At 39.9% G+C, this 22,490-nt stretch overlaps 2 protein-coding genes across 6 annotated transcripts in view; both read left to right on the top strand.

The window, feature by feature from the left end:
• LOC109030472 (matrix metalloproteinase-2) overlaps positions 1–22,490 on the top strand; it is a 364,259-nt gene that overhangs the window by 224,072 nt on the left and 117,697 nt on the right. The window lies entirely within an intron of this gene.
• Positions 6,500–22,490, top strand: part of LOC109030298 (tau-tubulin kinase asator) — a 68,167-nt gene continuing 52,176 nt past the window's right edge. For 2 of the 3 annotated variants that reach the window (XM_019041225.2, XM_072303224.1), the window contains exon 1: positions 12,092–12,123. In XM_019041225.2, coding sequence (XP_018896770.2) covers positions 12,107–12,123 — 17 coding nt within the window. In that variant the 5' untranslated portion in view covers positions 12,092–12,106. Of the gene's footprint in view, positions 6,523–12,091; positions 12,124–22,490 lie in introns of those variants that run through there. The other variant, XM_019041203.2, reaches the window with a different exon arrangement.

Here is a 22,490-nt window from a genome sequence, read left to right as displayed (position 1 = left end):
TTTGGACTTTTTCAAAATGGTGTCGTCCTATCTTCCCGTCAGAACACAAATAAATCCTCTGAAACTGAACCACGCCCTGGCCTTTTCCCTCCATTTTTATTTAAACAATATAAGCCAAAACTCAGGGTTCCAAGCTGTTCATAATGAACTCGTAAAATATGCTCCTCATCCTGTGGGTTGACGGCCAGAGAATAAACAAAATTCGTCATCCTCAAACATTTTCATTGGGGTCTGGGAGAGGGATAAAATATTTTTAGAGAAGACTTGAATAACGTGAGATTTTCGACAAGGTTCATCGACCTCGCTTCTTGCTCGATATTTACCTCCATCTAATCGATTCTCTCCAGTCACTCTCGATATTTTTCGATATCCTTTCAGGAAAATAGTGGCAACAATTAAATATCGATCCCCTTCGAAACAATTTAAACAAATGCATTGGCGGATACAGCAAATTAACAACATCGTTTTCTCTCCATTTAACCCATGAAAATGTATCGATTCTTGGAAGCACCAGGCCCGGTGCTCCGACCAGAATCGATTATTTGACATAGGTTTAAATGGAGGAACTCCGGTGTTGCCAAATTGCTGGCTCTGCCTCTGAACAAATGTGTGTTTGTACTGCGGAGATTGCAATCTACCGCGGTGCAACCAAAACTTATGTGAAAGGTCTTATTTTTTAATATAATTTTTCCACTGAAACGGATTTAAAATGAGATTTCGATAAGTTCCGGTATCTTGAAACGCATAAATCACTGCTACCGATTTATTTTTGTTGTACCAATAATATGCACCGATTATATTTTAATGATCGTCAATAATATACTCTGTACATTATATTTCGACGTCTTTCGTTGTGACACGTTCTTTTCGTTGCGATGACCTATTTAAATGAAGCTCTACTTGTTTAGAATTTTGACATTTTATACAGAGTCTTATACCATTAACATTCAAGTTACATTACCATTACCATTACATTCAAGTATTACGTAACGCAATTGAGGGAGGAATGGGGGTTTGAGCCAGTGTTATGGTGCTGGTGGTCAGCGTTATGAGGGGGAGGGGGTTCAAGCCCAACGTTGCGTAAAGGCTCAGTTACACGATCAAATTGAGCCATCAAACTGAAGCTCTGATTGGTGGAAAAAGACCTGAGGTGAGGATGCGACCAATGAGTAGCCCAATTTGATGGCTAAATTTGATCGTGTAACTGCACCTTAACAAATCCGAGCCGAAGGAGAACACATTTTTGAAAAAAAAGTGCAACAAATTAAAAATCCAGCCCTTCCCGCCTACATCTGCTCGGTTATTTTTTGGAAATTGGAGGGGGGCAGGCCAGCGTTACTTAATTCAAAATGGGGGAGGTGTAGGGCTGCGTTAGGGATGCGTTGCAACGGGGGAAGGGTGGGGTTAAAAAATCGGAAAAAGTGCGTTACGTTGTGCTTAAACGGCCCCTAAGAGATACTGCGTGAGGTTAAGAAACCTGCGGAGCCTGACAAATATTTTAACCAGTTCAGTTGACTCCAGTTCCGTAAGAAGGTTCTGTTCAAAACATATTTATTTTCAATATGAGCTCCACGAATAGTTGGCAACACGATTATATTCCGAGAAACAACGTCTCAGTCAGAGTTATCGTGGGCAACTAACAGCGCGCCGGCAAGCAGCACAGCGCAGCATTTCCAGCGCCTTCGACATCGAAGAGATACTTCATACATTACACCATTACGCATATGGTCAATTTCTTCCCTGGTGGATATACAGCGTGTTTGAGGGTATAAATGGTAAACCCACCACCTCGCAAAGGCGGACACGTTCATCTAATCTGTCTAAATGACAGATGGCAATACATCAACACTAAAAATTCTCTTTTTGACAAATTCAGTAAATCATAATGGAAGGGCTTGGAGGACAAGGCGCATGAGTTCAGTTTTTGAAATAATAATGATTTCAGTGTAAAACTAGTCTTAATGCAATTCTGTAGAAAATTCGCTCCCAAATTACAATTTTTAAGCATTAAAAAGTCAATTTAAACTTTCTCTCCGCCATTAGGATCCATGTAATTTCGAAATTTTCAAACACTTATTTTTCGAAATAGCGAAAACCGCACTTATGCGCCTTGTCCTTCAAGCCACAGTTACAATGTCTCATACGAGTAGGACAACTATTTCAATGGGTTGTGTCCTGCCGGCATTTTCCTCCCTTTCTTCTTTCTGATTCTGGCCAGCGGCTGATTGTCGAAATCTATAAACAGTGCTATAGACACAGAAGACATGGGGAGTATGGAGCGATGCTATTGGTTGAAATGGGTGGTTCTTATAGACTAAAAGGATAAATGATGGACTAACTAAAGGGTCTCTCGTGATTTGCCGTTAGTCAGTCCATTACCTACTTCCTTTGTCTATTTCAACCACCCGTTTCCACCAATAGGATCCCTCCATATCCTTTTTGTCATTCTTTGTATATTGCTTTCACTGGAAAAAAACACATTGGATCTAGAGTTCGGACTCTTGAAAACATCGACAAGAAAAAATACTCTTGATTCAATCGGATTTTAGCTTTAAATCAAGAACCAAGCCTCTGAATTTGAGCGAATTTCCTTTTGATTTAAGCAAAAATCTGATTGAATCAAGAGTCCTTTTTCTTGTCAATGTTTTCAAGAGTCTGGACTCTAGACCCAATGCGTTGTTTTTTTCCAGTGTTGTCTACAATTTCAATAATCAGCCCGCTGGTTAATACAGGAGGTAAAAGACAAAATACCCCTACACTGGAAAAAAAACACATTGGATCTAGAGTCCAGACTCTTAAAAACATCGACAAGAAAAAATACTCTTGATTCAATCGGATCTTAGCTTAAATCAAGAACCAAGCCTCTTTATTTGAGCTAATTCTTTTTGATTTAAGCCTAAATCTGATTGAATCAAGAGTCCTTTTTCTTGTCAATGTTTTCAAGAGTCTGGACTCTAGACCCAATGCGTTGTTTTTTTCCAGTGTTGTCTACAATTTCAATAATCAGCCGGCTGGTAGGAGTGATCGATACTCAATCAATAAACGGAGTGAACGAAAAAGGTGAAGTAAGGCAGTATGTATAACGGCAGAGGTGAAGACATAACGGAGAGTGTATGAACTTTTACGAGGCGTTTACGAGTGCGCTTTTCAGGCCCCCAAGTACATTAATTGCTCGATTTTTGGCACGTTGCGCCGAGTTGTGCCCCCTCCCCTTCCCGCGACGTCAATAATTGGCCATTAATAAATCGACGCCGGTATCGGTTTTGGCTTGGCCGGCGGGAGGCATCCAGCCTCACCGGCGGATACTCAGTGCACTGAACCCCATCTTACTCGTGGGTGGCGCTAAACATAAAATAAAATGTATTTCCGACTGTTTATCCTTTGTATTGCAACTAAATTGAACCGAGCCGTGCAAAAAGGGAAGACGTAATTTTTGACGTATGAACTGCGACATCCATACACTGGGGAAGAAAACATATTGGATCTAGAGTCCAGACTCTTGAAAACATTGACAAGAAAAAATACTCTTGATCCATCGGATTTTTGCTTGGATCCAATGTGTTTTTTTTCCAGTGTTTTGAAGAAAATTTCATGCTCTCAACAATCGTGTATCGAATATCGAACCTATCGATGACTTTGATGCGGCAATCAATGCACTGAGAAAAAAGTTACGGGTTGTGTAGATACATCGTCCGTTCCGGGCTCAGAAGCCGAAAGTTTCGGGTCCTGGAGCCGTAGCTTTGAGTGCTCCGGGTGCTACACTCCTAACTTTCGGCCTCTGAGCCCGAAACGCGGAGGATATTTCTATATAGCCCGTAAGTATGGCTTCCACAGCCGTTAGTGTGTAAAGACATATTCAGACATTCTCGTCATATGGAATGTTTGGAGGACATTATATTGATGTTGTGAATACAGAGGGATATGTCGTGAGTGAATATCTCTTTCTACTGCATGGAAAAAACTGTTGAAATTTCTAATTCTATAGGGATTCAAAATAGCTCAATCAAAGACTAAGTTGATAAGTTGACCGTAAGCAACAAAGAATGACCTCCAGCTGGATGATGAGGCAATGACAGAATTTTCACATTTTTCTTTCCTGATATCGTCACACCCCTCGTCGGCTTAGACACCAATTAATTCAAATCACGCCCACTAATTTTTCATCACGTTCGATTGTCCAATATTTGAGTTGATCTGTGCTCTAGATTAACGAAGAAACAAATTAACAGATAGAGGCCTACCGAAAATACAAATTTTCGGTTTGATTTGGAGCCAAAAGGACATTACATAGTACAGGCACCGCCAACTTTCAGAGAGGATTTGTTGACGGTATAATCCCATTGGTGAAGTTTTATGAAAAAGTGAGCAGCTCGCTGATGAGGAGGCGTATCCGCATTTTTGTTTTTTTTTTGTTCAGAAGGGTAGAAAAAGTAACTAATATTATGTCTTAAATATTATTATTTTTACGTGTTTTTGGAAGAATAATGAAAACAATTATTGAACTCAAAAGAACTAGCAGACAAGCAACCATTCCGCTAACTAGCAACTATTCAGTAGATTTTTGAGACTTTCATCCCTAAAATTATTTATCATTTGAATATTTTTCCAAACGTATTCGAGACATTTTTGAACTTTCCCGCTCGCACTGACTTTGAAGGTGGAGCTATCAAAACTACAATTAAGGGGCTCGGTGAACAAGGCGCACAAGTGCAATTTTTGCTATTTCGAAAAATACGTGTTTGAACTTCCAAAATTACATGGATCCTCATGGTGGAAAGAAAATTCAAACTGATTTTTTGATGCATAAAAATTGGAATTTGGGAGCGAATTTTCCACAGAGAGACTAGTTTAACTTGAAAACATTAATACGTACTACTACTAATAAGTCGCTCTTTAGAGTGCTTCTGTGCGCTCTGCGACACCCAACCGCCACTGACAGCAATCTTGCCAGAGCTCCTCCGGTAGATCTCATCTCCTCATTTCCTGCTTTATTCCTTCAATTCACGATTTGGCGGGGACATTAATACCTCAATTTTTCAAAAACTGCACTTATACGCCTTGTCCTCCAAACCCCTCAAATTTCGGGCGAATTTGGCCGTTGCCCTCGCCGTAAAAAAACTCTAGCGACTGCCACCGTCTCTGGTTCTGTTCCAAAGGCGGCACAATGCCTGGCCCCCGATCGAGATTGAAAAACCTTCTCTAGGTCTAACGACATCGTCCTGTCCTCGTTGATCTAGGCAGACCAAAGAGCGGTGACTGGCTGGACCCGGTGACGTCAGCCCGGTCATTAGTGCCAATTTGTCGGGGCCGACCCGCCGGGACGGGACTTGGATAACACGGAACCCCGGGCGGGCGGGGGGCGGGGGCTCACGTGTTGGCAAGTGGTTGAAATATTGTGTGTGCTCCGTTGTTCGACCAAGCAACGCGGAGCTCGAGCCGGCCTGCAACAAATTTTCGTCGCTCGCCGAGCGCTGTGCGCGTATCCAGGCTCCGAAATTTTCGCGCCGGTTTCCCCGTCAAATTTTTCGCGCTCCCAGGGTCCGGCTGTGCGCTCGCAAGAGTCGGGATCCGCCGTTTTTTGGTCAATTTTTTTAAAACAAAAGTTGTTTCGCTTTTAGAAGTTGTAGTTCTGCTCGCGTCTGTTCGCTTGTCATTTAAGCTTTTACATAATTGAAACTCGAAAATCGGATCGGGGAAAATTGAGATTAGTTTCCGGAAAAATCGCGGTGGATTTTAACGTAAATTTACCTACACGCTGTCGCTGCAGCTTTCTGTCGTTACGGAAAATTTCGAAGTTTGTGCTGCGTTTTTCAAAAAAATTGTGGAAAATTCATTTTCCAAAAGACAGTTTATGTACTGGTAGTTGATAGGCAATTTCATAATTTCTATCAGATTTTTTTGGAAGAATCTTCGGGTACTATATACTTCCTGACTTGAAACATTTCTGAAGTAGTTTCCTTATCGCTTTTAAAAAATTACAAGTTCTGTGTTGAATTTTTCGTAAAGAGTTTGGAATATCCTCACAGCCAATTTTTTTGTATGCCGGAAGCTGCATTTAAGTTGTCCTCAAGTGCTTCGTAGATTAAAAGAAACGAGGACAATTGACACTACGCTTCGGATTGAAAATTGTATATTTTTCGACTTGAAAAAGTGTCTGCTCTTGGAAAGAAACGAGGAACAATTCTATAAACGTGATTTTTGTTCAATAAATTTCGAATCTCCATTAAGTTGTTGCGATTGATATAAAATAATTGCCGTAAATAATATGTGTTCAGTGATAATCTAAACTTAATTCTCGTAAACTGTAAAAACGCGGTTGGGAATTGTGTGTAATTTTCTCATAAGTGCGTCTCATTTGATCCGGAAGAATTAAGCTTCCGTTCGTATATACATTGAAGTGACACTTATTCAATATCAGGTACTATTTGGTCAATTGTATTCAACATTTTTGTGCGCTGGCTTACCTTACAAGGATTTTACCTCAAGACTGGCGACAGATTCAAGCCAGGCCATTATGAAATGGTAAGTTCACCAGACAATCATTAAAAAATACTGAGGTTACATATATTTTTGAAAAATTTGACCGTCATTTTTTTAAAACATGCGCAATCGAAAAAGTCCCATCAATATGATCCCTACACCAACATAGTCCACAAAATTCATTTTGTGTGCAAGGTTGTCAAATCACCTATCTTCATAATTTTGCTACCATACACCAACTATTCCCTATGTGAGGATCGCTTTCATTTCAATGATCATGAAATTGGAGCTACCTAAGATTTTAAAAATTTATTGCCCATTCTGTCCGATTCTGGTTTCGCGTAAGGTCATTTGAAATAAGCACAAAGGCGCCTTAACTCACGAAAACAAGTATGGTGGACGGAACTAGGTAGGCTTCTGAGAGAAGATACTTTAATTCCTGGTAGTATTCCTCATGTTATATCTACGACTCCACCATGGTATGGAAGAATACCGTATGAACAATCAACCGTTGCCAAATTTCCTCCGATTAAACATTCATTTCTGCGGAAATCTAAGGAAACATTTCTTGACGTCTTGGGAATTGCGAGATAAAATTGCGCCAAAAATTCTCTATAAATTTTATAAACTATTTTTAAAGTTCCATGAAAAGTTCGTACATATTTTAATTACAATTGGCACCGCTCGAATGCTAATACGGCGATTTTCCCCTCGCACGCTTATGAAAAAGCATGCGATGGATGAGGCATGATTGCATTGCTTATCGTATGCACTATCAGAAATTAGACTAGCTTCATCCAAAATTTTATAGCTGGGCCTTGTAGACCTCTAGAAATAGATAAAATCCTAGTTTAACTCATTACCTTGATGTAGTTATAGTTAATGGGATTTATCATGTTTGTGGTATCTTTCATTGAATTTCTTAGATTGGTTTTACCGGAACCATAAATTTATACAAGAATTATATTCGGAAGGGTACATCAAGTCCTGTTTGAAAATGGAAAAGTGAAAAAGGTTATAGTTCAGTATACGGCTCTCCGTCCTTGTTAAGATAGAATTTTTGAAGAGTAGTCATTAAGCTGAACGCTACCCGCTTGTTCTGTCATACTAAGCAAGAATGTCGCATGAGCCATCGGGCGTTGTCAAATTTTTCGAAAAATCACGAATTTTCAGGCAAATTTGTGAATATTTCTCCTTCGATTTTTCAGAGGATTTTGTTCGTAATTTGATTTGAAACTTTCAAGAAAAAATATTCATAACTTTTTTCGAAATTTAATACTTTTTAAGAAGAAATTTGGCAACGTCCGAATACTTATACCAACGGCGTTTTTATCATATTTTTAAGTTAAAGGCACGAGAAACGGTTCATGCCCAAATGGGCACCCGCGACCCTTTTCCCTCCCCACACCAGATTAATAATTTTGTTCCACTCTTATACAAGTGGATTGCATTTTGCAAAAAGGAGCCAAGAGCACTCCAAAGTTGCTAAAATTGTGCAGCTTTTCTACCTTGCAAACATAAATTGATCATCAAATCAAGATCATCCTTACTCCCAATAAACTGTGAATTTAAGACGAAAATTGTCTTTGTACAATTTTTTTTCACATGATTTCAGTAAATGAATTGCAAATAATGTAAGTTGTATAATCCTAGCAACATTGAATTGCTCGTAATTCCTTTTTGCAAAACGCAATCCAAGTAAACCTCGATCGGAAAGGTTCAAATTTACGAAGCGCTTGTATCGACATTCTCGAACTTTTGCGAATTCTACGCGAGATCGTCAGCTATCCTCGATGTTATTCTTTGAAACATCATTAATGCCTCGTTCTAACTCTCTTCGCTGCTTGTTAGCGAATTTATAACAGACATTCCCTCTTAAGTCGCCCGGCTAGCTTTACGACTGTCATTTCAACGACTGTCAGTGCTCCAGTCCTTGCAATTGCGACAGTAAAATTTCTCAAAATATCGCGAGTTGCTGAATTTTAAATTTTATGCATCGTCCATCATGAATCAAGGTTGAGCCATGTAAGGTGCTGAGCACCCAAAGGTTTTGTGAACTCATACAGGGTGACCCACACGACCCGTACCAGGCTTTTTTCTCGGTTATCTCAGGTCGGGCGAGATCAGGATCAACCCCTTTAAAGTCATATTCTTTAACTAATCCCATAATCTGCAAGTAGGGTACTAAATAAAATCCATTCCCTTCATATTTTTAGGTATTGCATGAAGTTTCCACTTCCTGGTTTCTTGTCAACATCGTGAACCATGAAATAGAACAAAAAAGTATAACAGAGTAATGATAATTAGGCGAATGAGTTAAAAATTAATAACACAGTAACTCATGGGAAACTTGGCTGGCAGCCGAATGGGCCGTATCGTGTCTATTGTGAACTAGGATGACCGAGCAGTGATGCCAATCCACGCAAAATGTTTCTCAATTATTATTAAATAACAATATATCAAAACCAGGCAGCTGGTTTGGTATGGACACGTGCGGAGAATGGCAGATGGTACTTAGGTTGCCCATGAAGGTATTTGATTGGGTTCCTCCTGGAAGATAATGGAATGATAAAGACGAAATGAAACTGAAAATGTTTTTCACTTATCGAACCAGAATATATCTACGCAATTTTTTCACCGAGTTTCGTTGGGAGACATTTAATTTTAAAAGTACAACAATGGTTCAGTTTCGCAGATCACAGAACCGCATTCAGATGTGCTATCCAATTGCCTTGAGCTATATCACCCCTCGAAAACACCGTATATGAATGACGTCATCCACTGTGGTAGTCTACATGTCATAGTATCTTCTACCTTGAATTTATCAATTATTGGCACACACATTTGCACTTGTTCCTTTGCTTAAAATGTGAGTGAAACCAAAGTATGGGAAACCATGTAATGCACCAGGGATGACGTCATACGGCTTTTTCCTATGTTCCGTGAAGGGCAATACCTCCATTTATATCGAAGGTGGAAATTTGGTGTTTGGACAGATCTCATCATTTTTTGCTGATCTATAATCTGGAATAATCAAAGTACAAATATTTGACAAGCTCAGTGGATCAGTTGCATACTACGTGACAGATGAAGGTTTGACTGATAGAGTAGCAAAAATCAATATGTTCTCTACATAGGTACGTCAAATTCTACAACCAATATTAGCGGAGATATCGCTCATCGAAAAACACAGCGCATGACATCATCTACAACAGGAGTGCATGCCATGGTTTCTTCCACCTTGGTCTTTTCTGTGTTCACGTCGAACAACCAGTGTAAATGTTCATATTCCTTGATAGGCGAAACCAAGGTGAAAAAACCATGGTACGAACAACCGCGGTAGATGACGTAATACGCCGTGTTTTTCGATGGGCGATATCTCTTTTTATATTGGACGTAGACACTTTGCGTTTGAATGGATCTCTCTGTTTTCTTCTAATCTACATGCTTAAACCATCAAAATACGATCCTGTGACTAACGCAACTGACCTATTGACCCATTACGACAAGAATAGCAATATCTCGTGACCGTAACTCCGGCATCACTGTAGCAGGGCACGGAACTGGGCTAGACTGGGAGTCAGTTTACTTTAAGTGAGTGTTGACGAAAAACGTCTGCTTAAGTAATTTAAGCTACCTCCAGAGACGAAACAACATTAAAATTATCATGGGAGCCATCAATACTATTGTTTGAGGGGGGGGGGGGTGACGGTTTGAAATAAAATATCCAATTTAACGGCTCTTGTCTCATTTTTCTGAATACATTCGAATTATAGAATCATTAAATTTACCGACATATATCAATGCTAGAAGTCACAAAACACGTATTGCAAGGTTGAAGATTTCTTGTCACAGTTTAATTTTTACCAAAGAGAGGCCAATGGATCTTGTGTCTTGGAATTTTTACTGATTTCTCTTCGTTCTCCTCAGAATGTTTTGTAAAGATTTCGAAGAATGATATCCATGGGTTTTCTCCTTTCTTTTTTTTGGAAAAAATTAGCTCTAGAGAAGATTTTGAAACTTTGCGATCGAGCTACGTGTTCTGCAATTTTCACAATGCTTATGGAGTCCCATCTATGGAATTTGGATCAATGAGCAGTCATGCAAGCCTTAACCCGTCATTCACGGAAAAAAATGAATTGCTAATTTAACAATTAAATTGTGAAAAAATATGTTCGACATGTTTCAAATGGATGAATTTCTGCCGAACGGAATTATGTGCATTATGACGTGAGTCCTGTTATGCATATAGTCTTATGAGTCTCAGGGCTCATGTCTCAATGCACATAGCTCCGTTTGACAGAAATACGTCCAAATGTATACATTTCACAATAGTAGGAAGCCAATTCAACCACGGAGGTGGTTAGGTTAGCATTTTTTTATTGTAAAATCTACATTGAAACATGTTGGAAACTTTTTTTAACTACAAAATTGTTAAATAAGCAGTTCCATTTTTCCCGTGTTGACTGGTGGGAAAGTACTTCCGATACCTAAATAATTCAACAAGTGGCAATGATGACACAGAAGCAGATCCAGTAATTTGGTAACACCGGATTTCCTACATTTAAAGCTATATTAAATAATCGATTCTCGTCGGAGCACCGACATACATTTCCATAGGTTTAAATGGAGGAAAACAATGTTGCCAATTTGCTGGACACACTGTTAACGCTGAGATTGTTGAAAATCCGTGAGTCTCACGGCGTAAGAATAATTTCCATATTTTTCCGGAAATAAAAATCCTGAAATATATCCTGCGTGAACAGAGATGGAAAATTTCATGAAATATATTGAAACTTCTGGGGATACATTCAGGAGGCTTAGAAACGCCTAGAAACAGTGATTCTAAATTTTTTTACCAGAAGCCTAAAACATTCGCGCGTTGCATATGTCTTCTTTTAGTTTAGAGGTTAGGTTGGGGTTTTTCTCTCTAAACTCCCCTTTTTGCCCCCTCTTTGTGTCTGGCACCTTCAGTAGAGTAGCATAACACCGCAGCATCAACAGAAAGACCATCTGAAACGCTTTCAGACGTTCAAAGGTTCAATCAATAATTCAAAAAAAAATAATACATTTCAACTGTTGTGAAATTTATTCGAGGCTTATGAAATTTCAAAAACGTAAAATTTCACTTTCCATCTCTGTGCGTGGATGCTTAGGAGATGCCACTTTAATAATTTGCACAATAATTCATAAAAATAAGGCTATGCGAAGGGTGAACCCTTAATCCGCGCCACTAACTGAAGCGTCCATTTTATCCCTAACGCTTCCGCGTTCTGTTAGTCTTCTGAAATAGTTTTAGTCTAAAAATTTCATTTTGAACGGTTCATTTCTCGCCCTACCTGACTTTCTCATGAAATAGTGTCGCTTAATTCGTCGTTTAGCGACGATTTATACATTTCCCTACTAGACAAGTCGCTTGCCAAGATTAGAAATATAAATCAAATCTCTCATCACGTAATCAAACAAGGAAGTTAGGCCGCAAGGCAATTCTAGACGCTTGATTCAGCTTATTTGATTTCTTATTTACGCTTTTATCTTTTTTCCGTAGGGTGTAAAGGAGCCGCTAGGACAGGTCACTCTTGTTTAATGAAATTAAATCCGCCAAAACAGACACTAGCGCTAGATCATGTCTCCACTGACGAGGTAGTGATATATTGTTTATTTATTTATTTTTTATTTGTTTCAAATACAGTATCTATATGCGAGGAGCAAGTTTCTGAAATGTTTACTTTCTCTGCCTAAAGCTTTCTATCTGCTTATTTTCGGTCCATCCATAATTAAGTGATCGATAAAGAATTGTCTACCAATGAAGAAAGTGCAGAAAAAGAGAAAATAACTCAATTTTTGAGCTTGTCACTCAGTTTTTTTTTTTTTTTTTTTTTTTTTTTTTTTTTTTTTTTTTTTAAATAATGCAATAAGCACCAGACACTGTGCAGTGTGAGTCCCATAACAATGTTAAATTAAGTTTACATGTGCAGGTAAAGCGACAATAAATGGATCCAAGAAATCGTGTGAATCCTATACTGCAGACATGTGTCAAAAAAATTTATTTTTTTAAATGAAAAAAAAAATAGCATATATTTTCTTGCGCTTTCATTCCAACGTACAAAAAAAGGAAATCAATAAACGCGAAACGCTTTCAGCTTTTTCTATTCTTTTATTTAACTTTTTTTTCATACACCTGAAAGAGACCTGTCTTAAAAAAATATTGACAAATTATTATTACTAGCTGCTTCAGCTCGCTACGCTCGCTTGCGCCGCTAGCCGGGGGCAAGCCCCTGGACCCCCAGTTACTCGCTCCGCGAGTAACTGTTGGCTCGCTTCGCGAGCCAAATTTTGCTACTACCAGTGCTTAGAGGACTTCCTGGAGGCAAAATGATAAATTCAAAAAACAAAGAATAGGAAACGAAAATTACCTACTTTTAGAAAAGAAACAACTTGAAAAATAATAACACTCTGGAAAAGAAAATCAGAACACTTTTTGAAAATGTAACGGTGCGAAAGGGTGAAGATAAATCACCAATTCTCTTGGAAGAAGACATGAGCCGACCCCCAACATGAGTGAAACTGCCGTAGGACCCACGCTAGGGTAGAAGGGTGACACGTGTTGTGAGCAGGTAGGGATGGGTTTACGTGGAGAGGGAAACGGAAAATCAGAGGGTGGAGGTCCCCCAACCATATGACTCGTCCGCGTCAAAAACGCAAATATGTCGTTATCAAATCGAGGTAAATTTTGCAACTTCGGTCGCGCAAATCGAAAAACGAAGGGGTCTTGGCACATCTAGACCCTATGAGCTTTCATTTAAAACAAATCCGAGGAAAATCGGTCCAGTAGTTTCCGAGATCGAATTAGCACAAACTGTCCAGCGGCAAAAACGCTAATATGTCGTTATCAAACCGAGGTAAATTTTGCAACGTCGGTCGCGCAAATTGAAAAACCAAGGAATGTTGCACGTCTATAGCCTAAGAGCTTTCATTTAAAACAAATCCGAGCAAAATCGGTCCAGTAGTTTCCGAGATCGAATTAGCACAAACTGTCCAACGTCAAAACGCAAGCATGTCGTTATCAAATCGAGGTAAATTTTGCAACGTCGGTCGCGCAAATTGAAAAACCAAGGAATGTTGGCACGTCTACAGCCTAAGAGCTTTCATTTAAAACAAATCCGAGCAAAATCGGTCCAGTAGTTTCCGAGATCGAATTAGCACAAACTGTATGAGGCCAAAAAGGCCTTAGGATATTAAATATATAGATTTTCATTTAATTTTTTCTTCGTAATTGTCTGTATCGGAGAAAACTAGGGTCTGGCTTAATAAGATCAATGCATGCTTAACATACATTCAAAGTGCATTATTGTAAAAGCTTTTGTTCAAATGATGTCATTCATGATTTTTCTTCATTAACAGATCAACTTAATTTAAAATTATCTTTCTTTGTATCGCAGAAGCTCCAGATATTTATTGCAAAGTCAGAAAAAGACGAGGAAAAATAGACGAAAAAACGAGTAACCTTATTTTCAAGGTCTAAATCGCTGACACTTTCTAATGATTCCATCACAAAGTTCTTATTACTTGTGTTACAAAAAAAAATCAACAAGATCATCCAAATGCGTGTTTTTCCGAATAATTGGTCAGACTACGATTCCAATAAATCCATCTAATTGACAGTAGAAATTTTCGCAAAATTTTCGAGTAGCATCGAAGTCAATGTAGTACGGTAATTAAATTTTTAGGCCGGCAATTTTTCGCGCGTTTATCGTAAGTATGACCTTGAGTAAACAACGTAAGCAATGACGAAGGCTGCGGAAATCCCCTGTCTCCGGTGATGCTTTCATAATTTAAACCCGGAAAACGGCGAAAACAGCGCGAAAATCAATAAAACTGTGTCAATAGACACCGATCGAGGTACAGCAGGAGCGAAAGCCACCTCGCCTATATTTTCACGCGCGCGAATTCAGAGCTTTTCGCCGCGGATAAAGTTTTTTTTATTTATAAAACAACTTCTACAACTATATTTTAAATTCGAACACTCTCCGAACAACAGATTGTGCGCGGCCACAACATCGAACATATGATGCGAGAGCGGTGATAAATCATTTTTCCCGAAAAAATTGTGTGCCAAAACGCAGTTCGCGCGACGTTGCCAGTTCTGCGGCTGGAGCCGCCGTGGATCGAGGAAACCTGATGTTTTCCCCCGGAAATTAGGCAGCCGTGTCGACGACTCCGCAATGCAAAGCCCGCTTGCTTTGAAGCCGAACCGAGTGTGGATTTATGGCCCGTCTGTCAGCGACAGGGTTGACGAATTGTGTGAGATTTTCAGGATTTTTCCGTGATGATCGATAGAAAACGGGTTGTTTTATATTGAAATCCGGCAGCCTCCGGCGCGTCGGGGATTTATTCAAGTCCGCAGACAGCACCCACTTACCGCGACTGGATATTCCGATTCAGGTGAAACGAAACTATTTCAGGTCCCGGGCTGTACAGTCCGCGGGGTCGTATTCATAGACGTTCCTTAGGTGGCGCCTTCATCAGGAGCACTGGAAAAAAAAACACATTGGATCTAGAGTCCAGACTCTTAAAAACGTCGACAAGAGAAAATACTCTTGATTCAATCGGATTTTTGCTTAAATCAAGAACGAGGCCTCTTAATTTGAGCGGATTTCCTTTCGATTTAAGCTTAAAACTGATTGAATTAAGAGTATTTTTTCTTGTCAATGTTTTCAAGAGTCTGGACTCTAGATCCAATGTGGTTTTTTTTCCAGTGAAGGGTTGACGCAGTTACATTGTAAGTAAGGGAGGTTCACGTTGGCCTTTAAATATAAACTCATATAGTGGATACTTCAAAACTGAGAATTACTATGTAAACGGCCTGGTTTCTCCGTTAAAGTCAGGCTCTTCGACAAGTTATGATTAATTTTTAACAAGTCGGTAGTAGCACTCAATTCATTTGTTAGGTGGGTATGCAGCCAAAGTGCTAAAAACGTGCAAGAATTAACTTACATAAAACTGCTTTATTCGATTATAATTTTTGGTTGAAGCTTTTCCTGCCATCGCCAGGACCTTTAGATGCTGAAAAATAAATGAAAATACATTTTTCCATTAAGAATAACAACTTTGGTAGGCACTTTGTGACTAAGAAGGAATATAAATGTAAGATGTTTCCATTTTAAGCACTTTGGCTGCGTACTCACCTGACGGACAAATTATTGTTTCCACTTCCTTTACTGTTGAACAGATAATTCAGAGGTAAATAAATGTATTTCATACATATTCAGCGGAAATAATGAGCTTTCTGTTATTCGTTTCCAATTACTTCTGACAGTTACTACCGTGTGGCCATTATTAAAGTTTCACCCACTAATGGCAAATATTTTACCCAGTTCAGTTGACTCCAGTTCCGTAAGAAGGTTCTGTTCAAAACATATTTATTTTCAATATGAGCTCCACGAATAGTTGACAACACGATTATACTGCGAGAAACAACGTCACAATCTAAGTTATCGTGGGCAACTAACAGCGCGCCGGCAAGTAGCGCAGCGCAGCATTTCCAGCGCCTTCGACATCGAAGAGATACTTCACACATTACACCATTACGCATATTGTTCCGATGTGTGTTTCCAACCAGATATTCAGCGTGTTTGAGGGTATAAATGGACTGCATATTGCAATTTGGAACTATAAATTCTGACTCATCTGAAAAACCACTTATGTGCACAGGAAAACTAATGGCGCATACGTTGTTTTTAACCCGGGCCAGAATTTATAGGTCCAAATTGCAAAATGCAGTCCAAATGGTAAACCCACCATTTCGTGGAGACAGACACGTTTACGTTCAACTAACCTGTTTATGGGATAGTGGCAATACCTCAACACTAAAGGGGGCTTTTAGGACGAGGCGCATAAGTGCAGTTTTTGAAAAAATCGAGATATTAATAATTTCAATTAAAACTAGTCTTAATGCATATTCTGTGGAAAAATTTGCTCCCAAATTCCAATTTTTGAGCATTCAAAAGTCAGCTTGAACTTCCTTTCCACCATAAGGATCCATGTAATTTCGAAATTTCAAACACTTATTTTTCGAAATTTCAAACACTTATTTTTCGAAATGGCGAAAACCGCACTTATGCACCTTGTCCTCCAAGCCAGAATTACAATGTTTCATACTGATAGGACAACTGTTTCAATCTTGAGAGGGTTGTGTCCTGCCGGCATTTTCCTCTCTTTCTTCTTTCTAATTCAGGCCAGCGGGCTGATTGTCGAAATCGATAAACAATGCTACAGACACAGAAGACATAGGGAGTATGGAGCGATGCTATTGGTTGAAATGGGTGGTTCTGATAGACAAAGGGGGGGGATGATGAACTAACTAGGGTCTATCGTGGGTTGCCGCTAGTTAACCTATTACCTACCTCCTATATCCATTGCAATCACCCGTTTCCTCCGATAGGATCCCTCCATATCCCTTGTGACCTCTTTGTCTATCAACGGAGATGTTGCATGTGTGAGGGATTTGCGATTTGGCCATTAATTCTTATGTAAAAGATTGCGAGAAACACGATGGTGCCACTGGTTTTTCTATGAAATCATCTTCCAAGCTCAAAAAAAGCTCTCAAGTTGAGGCCAAAATGGAGAGGATATCCCACGCTACCCTGAGAGTCCACCTCTACATCAAGACAAACTCTCCATGCAAAGATAGGGAGCAAATACATGAGCAGGGTTGCCACTTAATTTGGGGACGCTGTCGCCTACAAACCCAACAGGGATACTTCACGCATTGCGCAATGCGTGAAGTATCCCTGTTGGGTTTGTAGCGCCAGCGTCCAAAAATGAAAACACGGCATCATTGTTAATGCATTTGGCCTCACTTTGAGAGCTTTTTTTGAGCTTGGGAGTTGATTTCAGACAAAACCAGTGGCACCATCGTGTTTCTCTCGAACTTTCACATAAGAATCAGTAGTCAAATCGCAAATCCCTCACACATGCAACATCTCCATCGCGACAATCAGCCCGCTGCAAGAGGGGACCCTGCCCCCCTCGACTCCACCACTTCTCGGTTCCGCCTATGGCAACCGACTCATGACGAGTGGCTTGTTTTTTCTGCTCTCATTATTGTTGTTCCGCGAGCATGCATGTATGCGTGCATCCCTTGGAGAAAATTGGACGTATTTCTGCCAAACGGAACTATGTGCATTAAGACATGGGCCCTGAGACCCATTAGAATATATGCATAACAGGGCTCACGTCATAATGCACTTAGTTCCGTTTGGTAGAATTACGTCCAATTGGCGGCGCGGAGAGTCGTGTGCAAAAAAATCCGCGGAGACGAGGTCCGAGCCCCGGGGTCCAGTGGCGTGGCGTGAATTGCGATATATCGATTGTTATGCCATTTAAACCTATGAAAAAAGATCGATTATCAGGGTGTTCGCAGCGAACACCTTAGTAATCGATTCTTTACCATAGCTTCAAATGGCCAGATATCGATAATCGATTATTCACGCCACGCCACTGCCGGGGTCCGACTGGGATTCCCGCCAAATGGCGAGCGTGGACGTAAGCGCCGCGGTCGTTGGCTGACGGCGGCGATTCGGCCCTCTCCGGACCCGGCTCCGTGTAAATCAAATTTGAGGAGTTTAGGGCTCGGTAAATCACCAAAATAAACATTTGTGTTGCACAGGCGAAGAAAAGAAGGGGAGGGGCCTCCGTTCTCGGCGGGGATGGTGTAAACAAGTCCGAATCGCGCCAGGGCGGCCTGTTCGGTCGATAACTCATTACAATAATTAAAAGCGCGCCGTATCGCGTAATTCCGGAATTTCGCGGCGGCCGTTTAGGAAATGTGCAGCGCTTTGTAGTTGTGACGATTTGCGGCCCGCTGTCGTCGAGTGGAGAGGCAAGGGCAAGGCTTGCGCTTCAACGGGAAGCTCGTACTGCAGCCGTGCCAAGGAAGAACGCCGTATGAGCCGTCAGACGTTGCCGGATTTCCACCGATAAAATGTCGATTTACAAAGAAAGTTATGAATATTTTTCCTTGAAATGGAGATGTTGCATGTGGGATTTGCGATTTGCCCATTGATTCTTATGTAAAAGTTTGAGAGAAACACGATGGTGCCACTGGTTTTCTCTGAAATCAACTCCCAAGCGCAAAAAAAGCTCTCAAAGTGAGGCCAAAATGGAGGGGATATCCCACGCTATCCTTAGAGTCCACCTCTACATCAAAACAAACTCTCCATGCAAAGATAGGGAGCAAATGCATCAGCAGGGTTGCCGTGTTTTCAGTTTTGGAGTCCCCAAATAAAGTGGCAACCCTGCTAATTATTTGCTCCCTATCTATGCATGGACAGTTTGTTTTAATGTAGAGGTGGACTCTCAGGGTAAGGTGGGATATCCCTCCATTTTGGCCTGAACTTGAGAGCTTTTTTGAGCTTGGGAGTTGATTTCAGAGAAAACCAGTGGCACCATCGTGTTTTTCGTAAACTTTTACATACATTATAATCAATGGTCAAATCGCAAATACCTCACACATGCAACATCTCCATTTTCAGAATTTTTAGATCAAACTAGAAAAGAAATACTGTGAAAAGTTGAAGGAGAAATATGAATGATTTTCCTGAAATTCGTGATTTTTCGGATGAAATTTGGCAACCTCTGATGGCTCATACGGTGTTCTTCCTTAGCACGGTAGTATACTGCGTCGCTCTGTGACTTGAGTAATTGTTCTCTGCAGCGCCCACCACTAGGTTCTTTGGCATGAAATTCGTTTGGGTCGGTGAACAGAGTGATACTAAGGAGTACACCCCAGTGGGCGCTTCGTGTTGTCTAGGACCCCCGTGAATTAATCGAAATAGAACGGGCTCATTCATGGGACTACCTCCTATCGATAGCAAAAATTGCGCGGCCAAATCGTTAGAAGCGGCTCCAGCAATTTGGCAACACCAAATTTCCTCCATTAAAACCAATGCTAAATAATCGATTCTTTTCGGGCTTCCAGGACTTTATGCCCACCTACCTTTCGTCCATTAAATAAATGTCCACCGCTATTTATATCCACTAAACGTTAAGTCCAGTCTTTATTAAGTCCACATGATTTAATGTCCAACCATGAATACGTCCAAAATTGTCCAAATTGTAGACATGTTATGTCCACATTTTTTCTTCTCATTTAAATGACAGGAACCACCTCAAAAATAAATGCATACTACTACTACCTTCATTCTTAAAAACATTCCATTCATGAATCGATAAAAAACATTTGTTCATGTGTGCACTGTACGGATATGATAACATGAAAACCAAAGCGGGAGCCTAGGAAACGCTCCAATGCCAAATTAAACTTTTTTCAGTAACAGATGCAGTCAAAATTGAAAGTCCTCTTTAACTAGTTGTTTCGTGTGCCTTAAATCTTGTAGGATACTGTGCAACGCCTCTGACGCGAAATAGTTGCTTAAAGCGTTGCGGCGCGGCAGGCAATCAGCGTGACACGCGTATAGGCACCTACAAACCTAACGGGATACTTCACGCGTTGCGCAATTCGTGAAGTATCCCGTTAGGTTTGTAGGCGCCAGTGCGCGTTCTGCGCTTCTAACACGCCGCTCCGCTCTGTGTTAGGCTCTAATATTTAAACTCGCGGAGTCAGCGTTTTTCAACTCATGATTTTGAAATGTTTGCACTCTCTGCATTGATTATTCCCTTTTAAACTGATGAAAAAGAAATATGTACTACTGGAAAATATAATGTGTTTTTTGTAAATATATTAGTGGTTCCGTGTCAAATTTAATGATTTCCAAAGCATTCAAATTTATTCTTTTATGTTTTGGGCTTTTCGCTCAAAATTGGACGTATTTGACTTAAGGAGGTCGATGTGCAAATAAGTTGAACACAAAAAATTGCGTGCTTCTTAGTTTTTTTTCCTCTTTTATTAATTTTTGTATAGTTTCTTTCATCACAACTACGGCTCATTGAGATTCATATCGATGCCATTGCTTGGAAAAGGTTTTACAAATATTTACCACGTTTTAAAAATGTAAATGTTTTTAATATGAAGTAACCAATTTCATTAAAAAAAAGAGTGTACATTTAAGGCATATTTTACATCGGAAATTTCAAGGATAGAAATGAAACCAAGTATTTACCAAAGACAATTTGAAAAGATGAATCAAAAGAAGAAATTAACATTTCATTTAAAATATGAGTTACGATAACAACACCTTATTCTCTCATAATTTTCTCATTTCAATATTGTCAATATAATTTTACACACGGACTAAAATATGACGCTTGAATTTGATTTTAGTGGACTTTACATTTGTGGACTTAACTTAGTGGACGTTTAAATAATGGACTTAACAATAGTGTAGGCTTTAGAACTGTGGACTTAAAAATTGTGGACGAAAAGTCTGTGGACGTAAAAAAGTGGACATACGCAGTCCGTGTACCTTTTCGGATCATCTGACCCCTCCAAGATTCGATACATTTCCATGGGTGTAAATGGAGGAAATCCGGCATCGCTAAATTGCTAGATCCGCCAATGCAAATCGTCGCCCTCCTTCCATAAGAGCATGGCCACAGCTCATGGTGTCTAGGACATAGTGCATAGAGTCGTAATGTAAATGGGAGAGCTGGTGCCATGTTCTGGTTGACGATTTCCGAGCCCGGTGTGCGCCGAGCTTGGGTCAATTTTTGGCTACATTTTCGATCCAAACTGGCAATAGACTGATTTAGTGGCTACGTCATTCGATAAAATATCGAACCCTTGATTCAAAAGTAAACAAACACGGAACCTTGTTTCAGATTCGCGCCCTTTGTGCCATGGTGGTAAAATCAGGGGCGGATCCAGCAATTTGGCAACAACGGATTCCCTCCATTTAAACTTATGCTAAATAATCGATTCTTATCGGGGCACTTCGCCCCTCCAAGAATCGATACATTTCCATAGGTTTAAATGGAGAAAAACAGTGTTTTCAGTTTGCTGGATCCGCCAATGGGTAAAATGAGTCTAAGTGTTTCTTACAATCGAAAGTTTTCGTGTTTAATGAGATTTTGACTGATCTTGGACTGGTTAATGACTAAATTTTGATAAATTAACTCATGAAGAATGTATATAATTAAGAGAAGAAATAATAGTGAGCTTAGGAAGTTGCTGTTTGGACAGATCTTACTATTTTTTGCCAACCTAATAAGAATCAAGCATTAAAACACGATTCTGTGACCAGCGCAACTGTCCCATTATCAGTTTCTAACTTGTATTTTCGCAAAAGTTCACTAATGGGACGGCGAAAGGAAATTGCAAATCACAGCTGAGCGCAAGAACACTCAACGTATGCAATCTCCCATGAAGAGTTGAATAACTCGCCGCCTATTTTGACGCAGCTCAGTGATAAGCCAACGAGAACAAAACAGCCAAGTATCTCGTCGACTGCAATTAAGGGGGTGAATAAAAGAGCGATTACGCTTCACAAATATGTTCACTGCCAAAAATTCGTGCATTCTCGGCGTGGTAGCGACCTGAAACATTTTGAGAAAAAAAAACACTCCGCAAATTTAGATCAGCGCCGAAAGCACGGAAGAGATTTCACACTTGCCAGCGAAGGTGCACCGAAGTTGCCACTTTGTCGGATCTCTCCTATTTTCCAACGAGGAACGTACATCCCAAAAAAATATAGATGTGCAATTTGGCAACCTCTTGTGATGAGATACTAAAGTGGATACAAAGACTTTCGTCTGATTTTCATCCTCGCCGATTTATCAATATTTCATAATTCTATGGTCCATTACGAATATTGCTTAACCGCGCTTTCCACAGTATATTACATTAGATTTTATAATACACTAGTTTAGAAGATTTTTTATCTTATATATCATTTTCTTTTAAGTCACTGAAGAGTTTTCTTTTAAAAGTTAATTCGTTGCAGATCGATTTGTGCTCAAAAGCTGGGGAATGAGATTTTCAAGTTGAAAAATTGCAATAGGGAACTATAAAATGAGATTCTAAGACAAAAAACTCTAGTCTTAAGCTTTTA

This window comes from Bemisia tabaci, chromosome 8, assembly GCF_918797505.1.
Source record: "Bemisia tabaci chromosome 8, PGI_BMITA_v3".
Classification (NCBI taxonomy): Eukaryota; Metazoa; Arthropoda; class Insecta; order Hemiptera; family Aleyrodidae; genus Bemisia; species Bemisia tabaci.
This window is presented reverse-complemented; position numbering and strand designations above follow the sequence as displayed.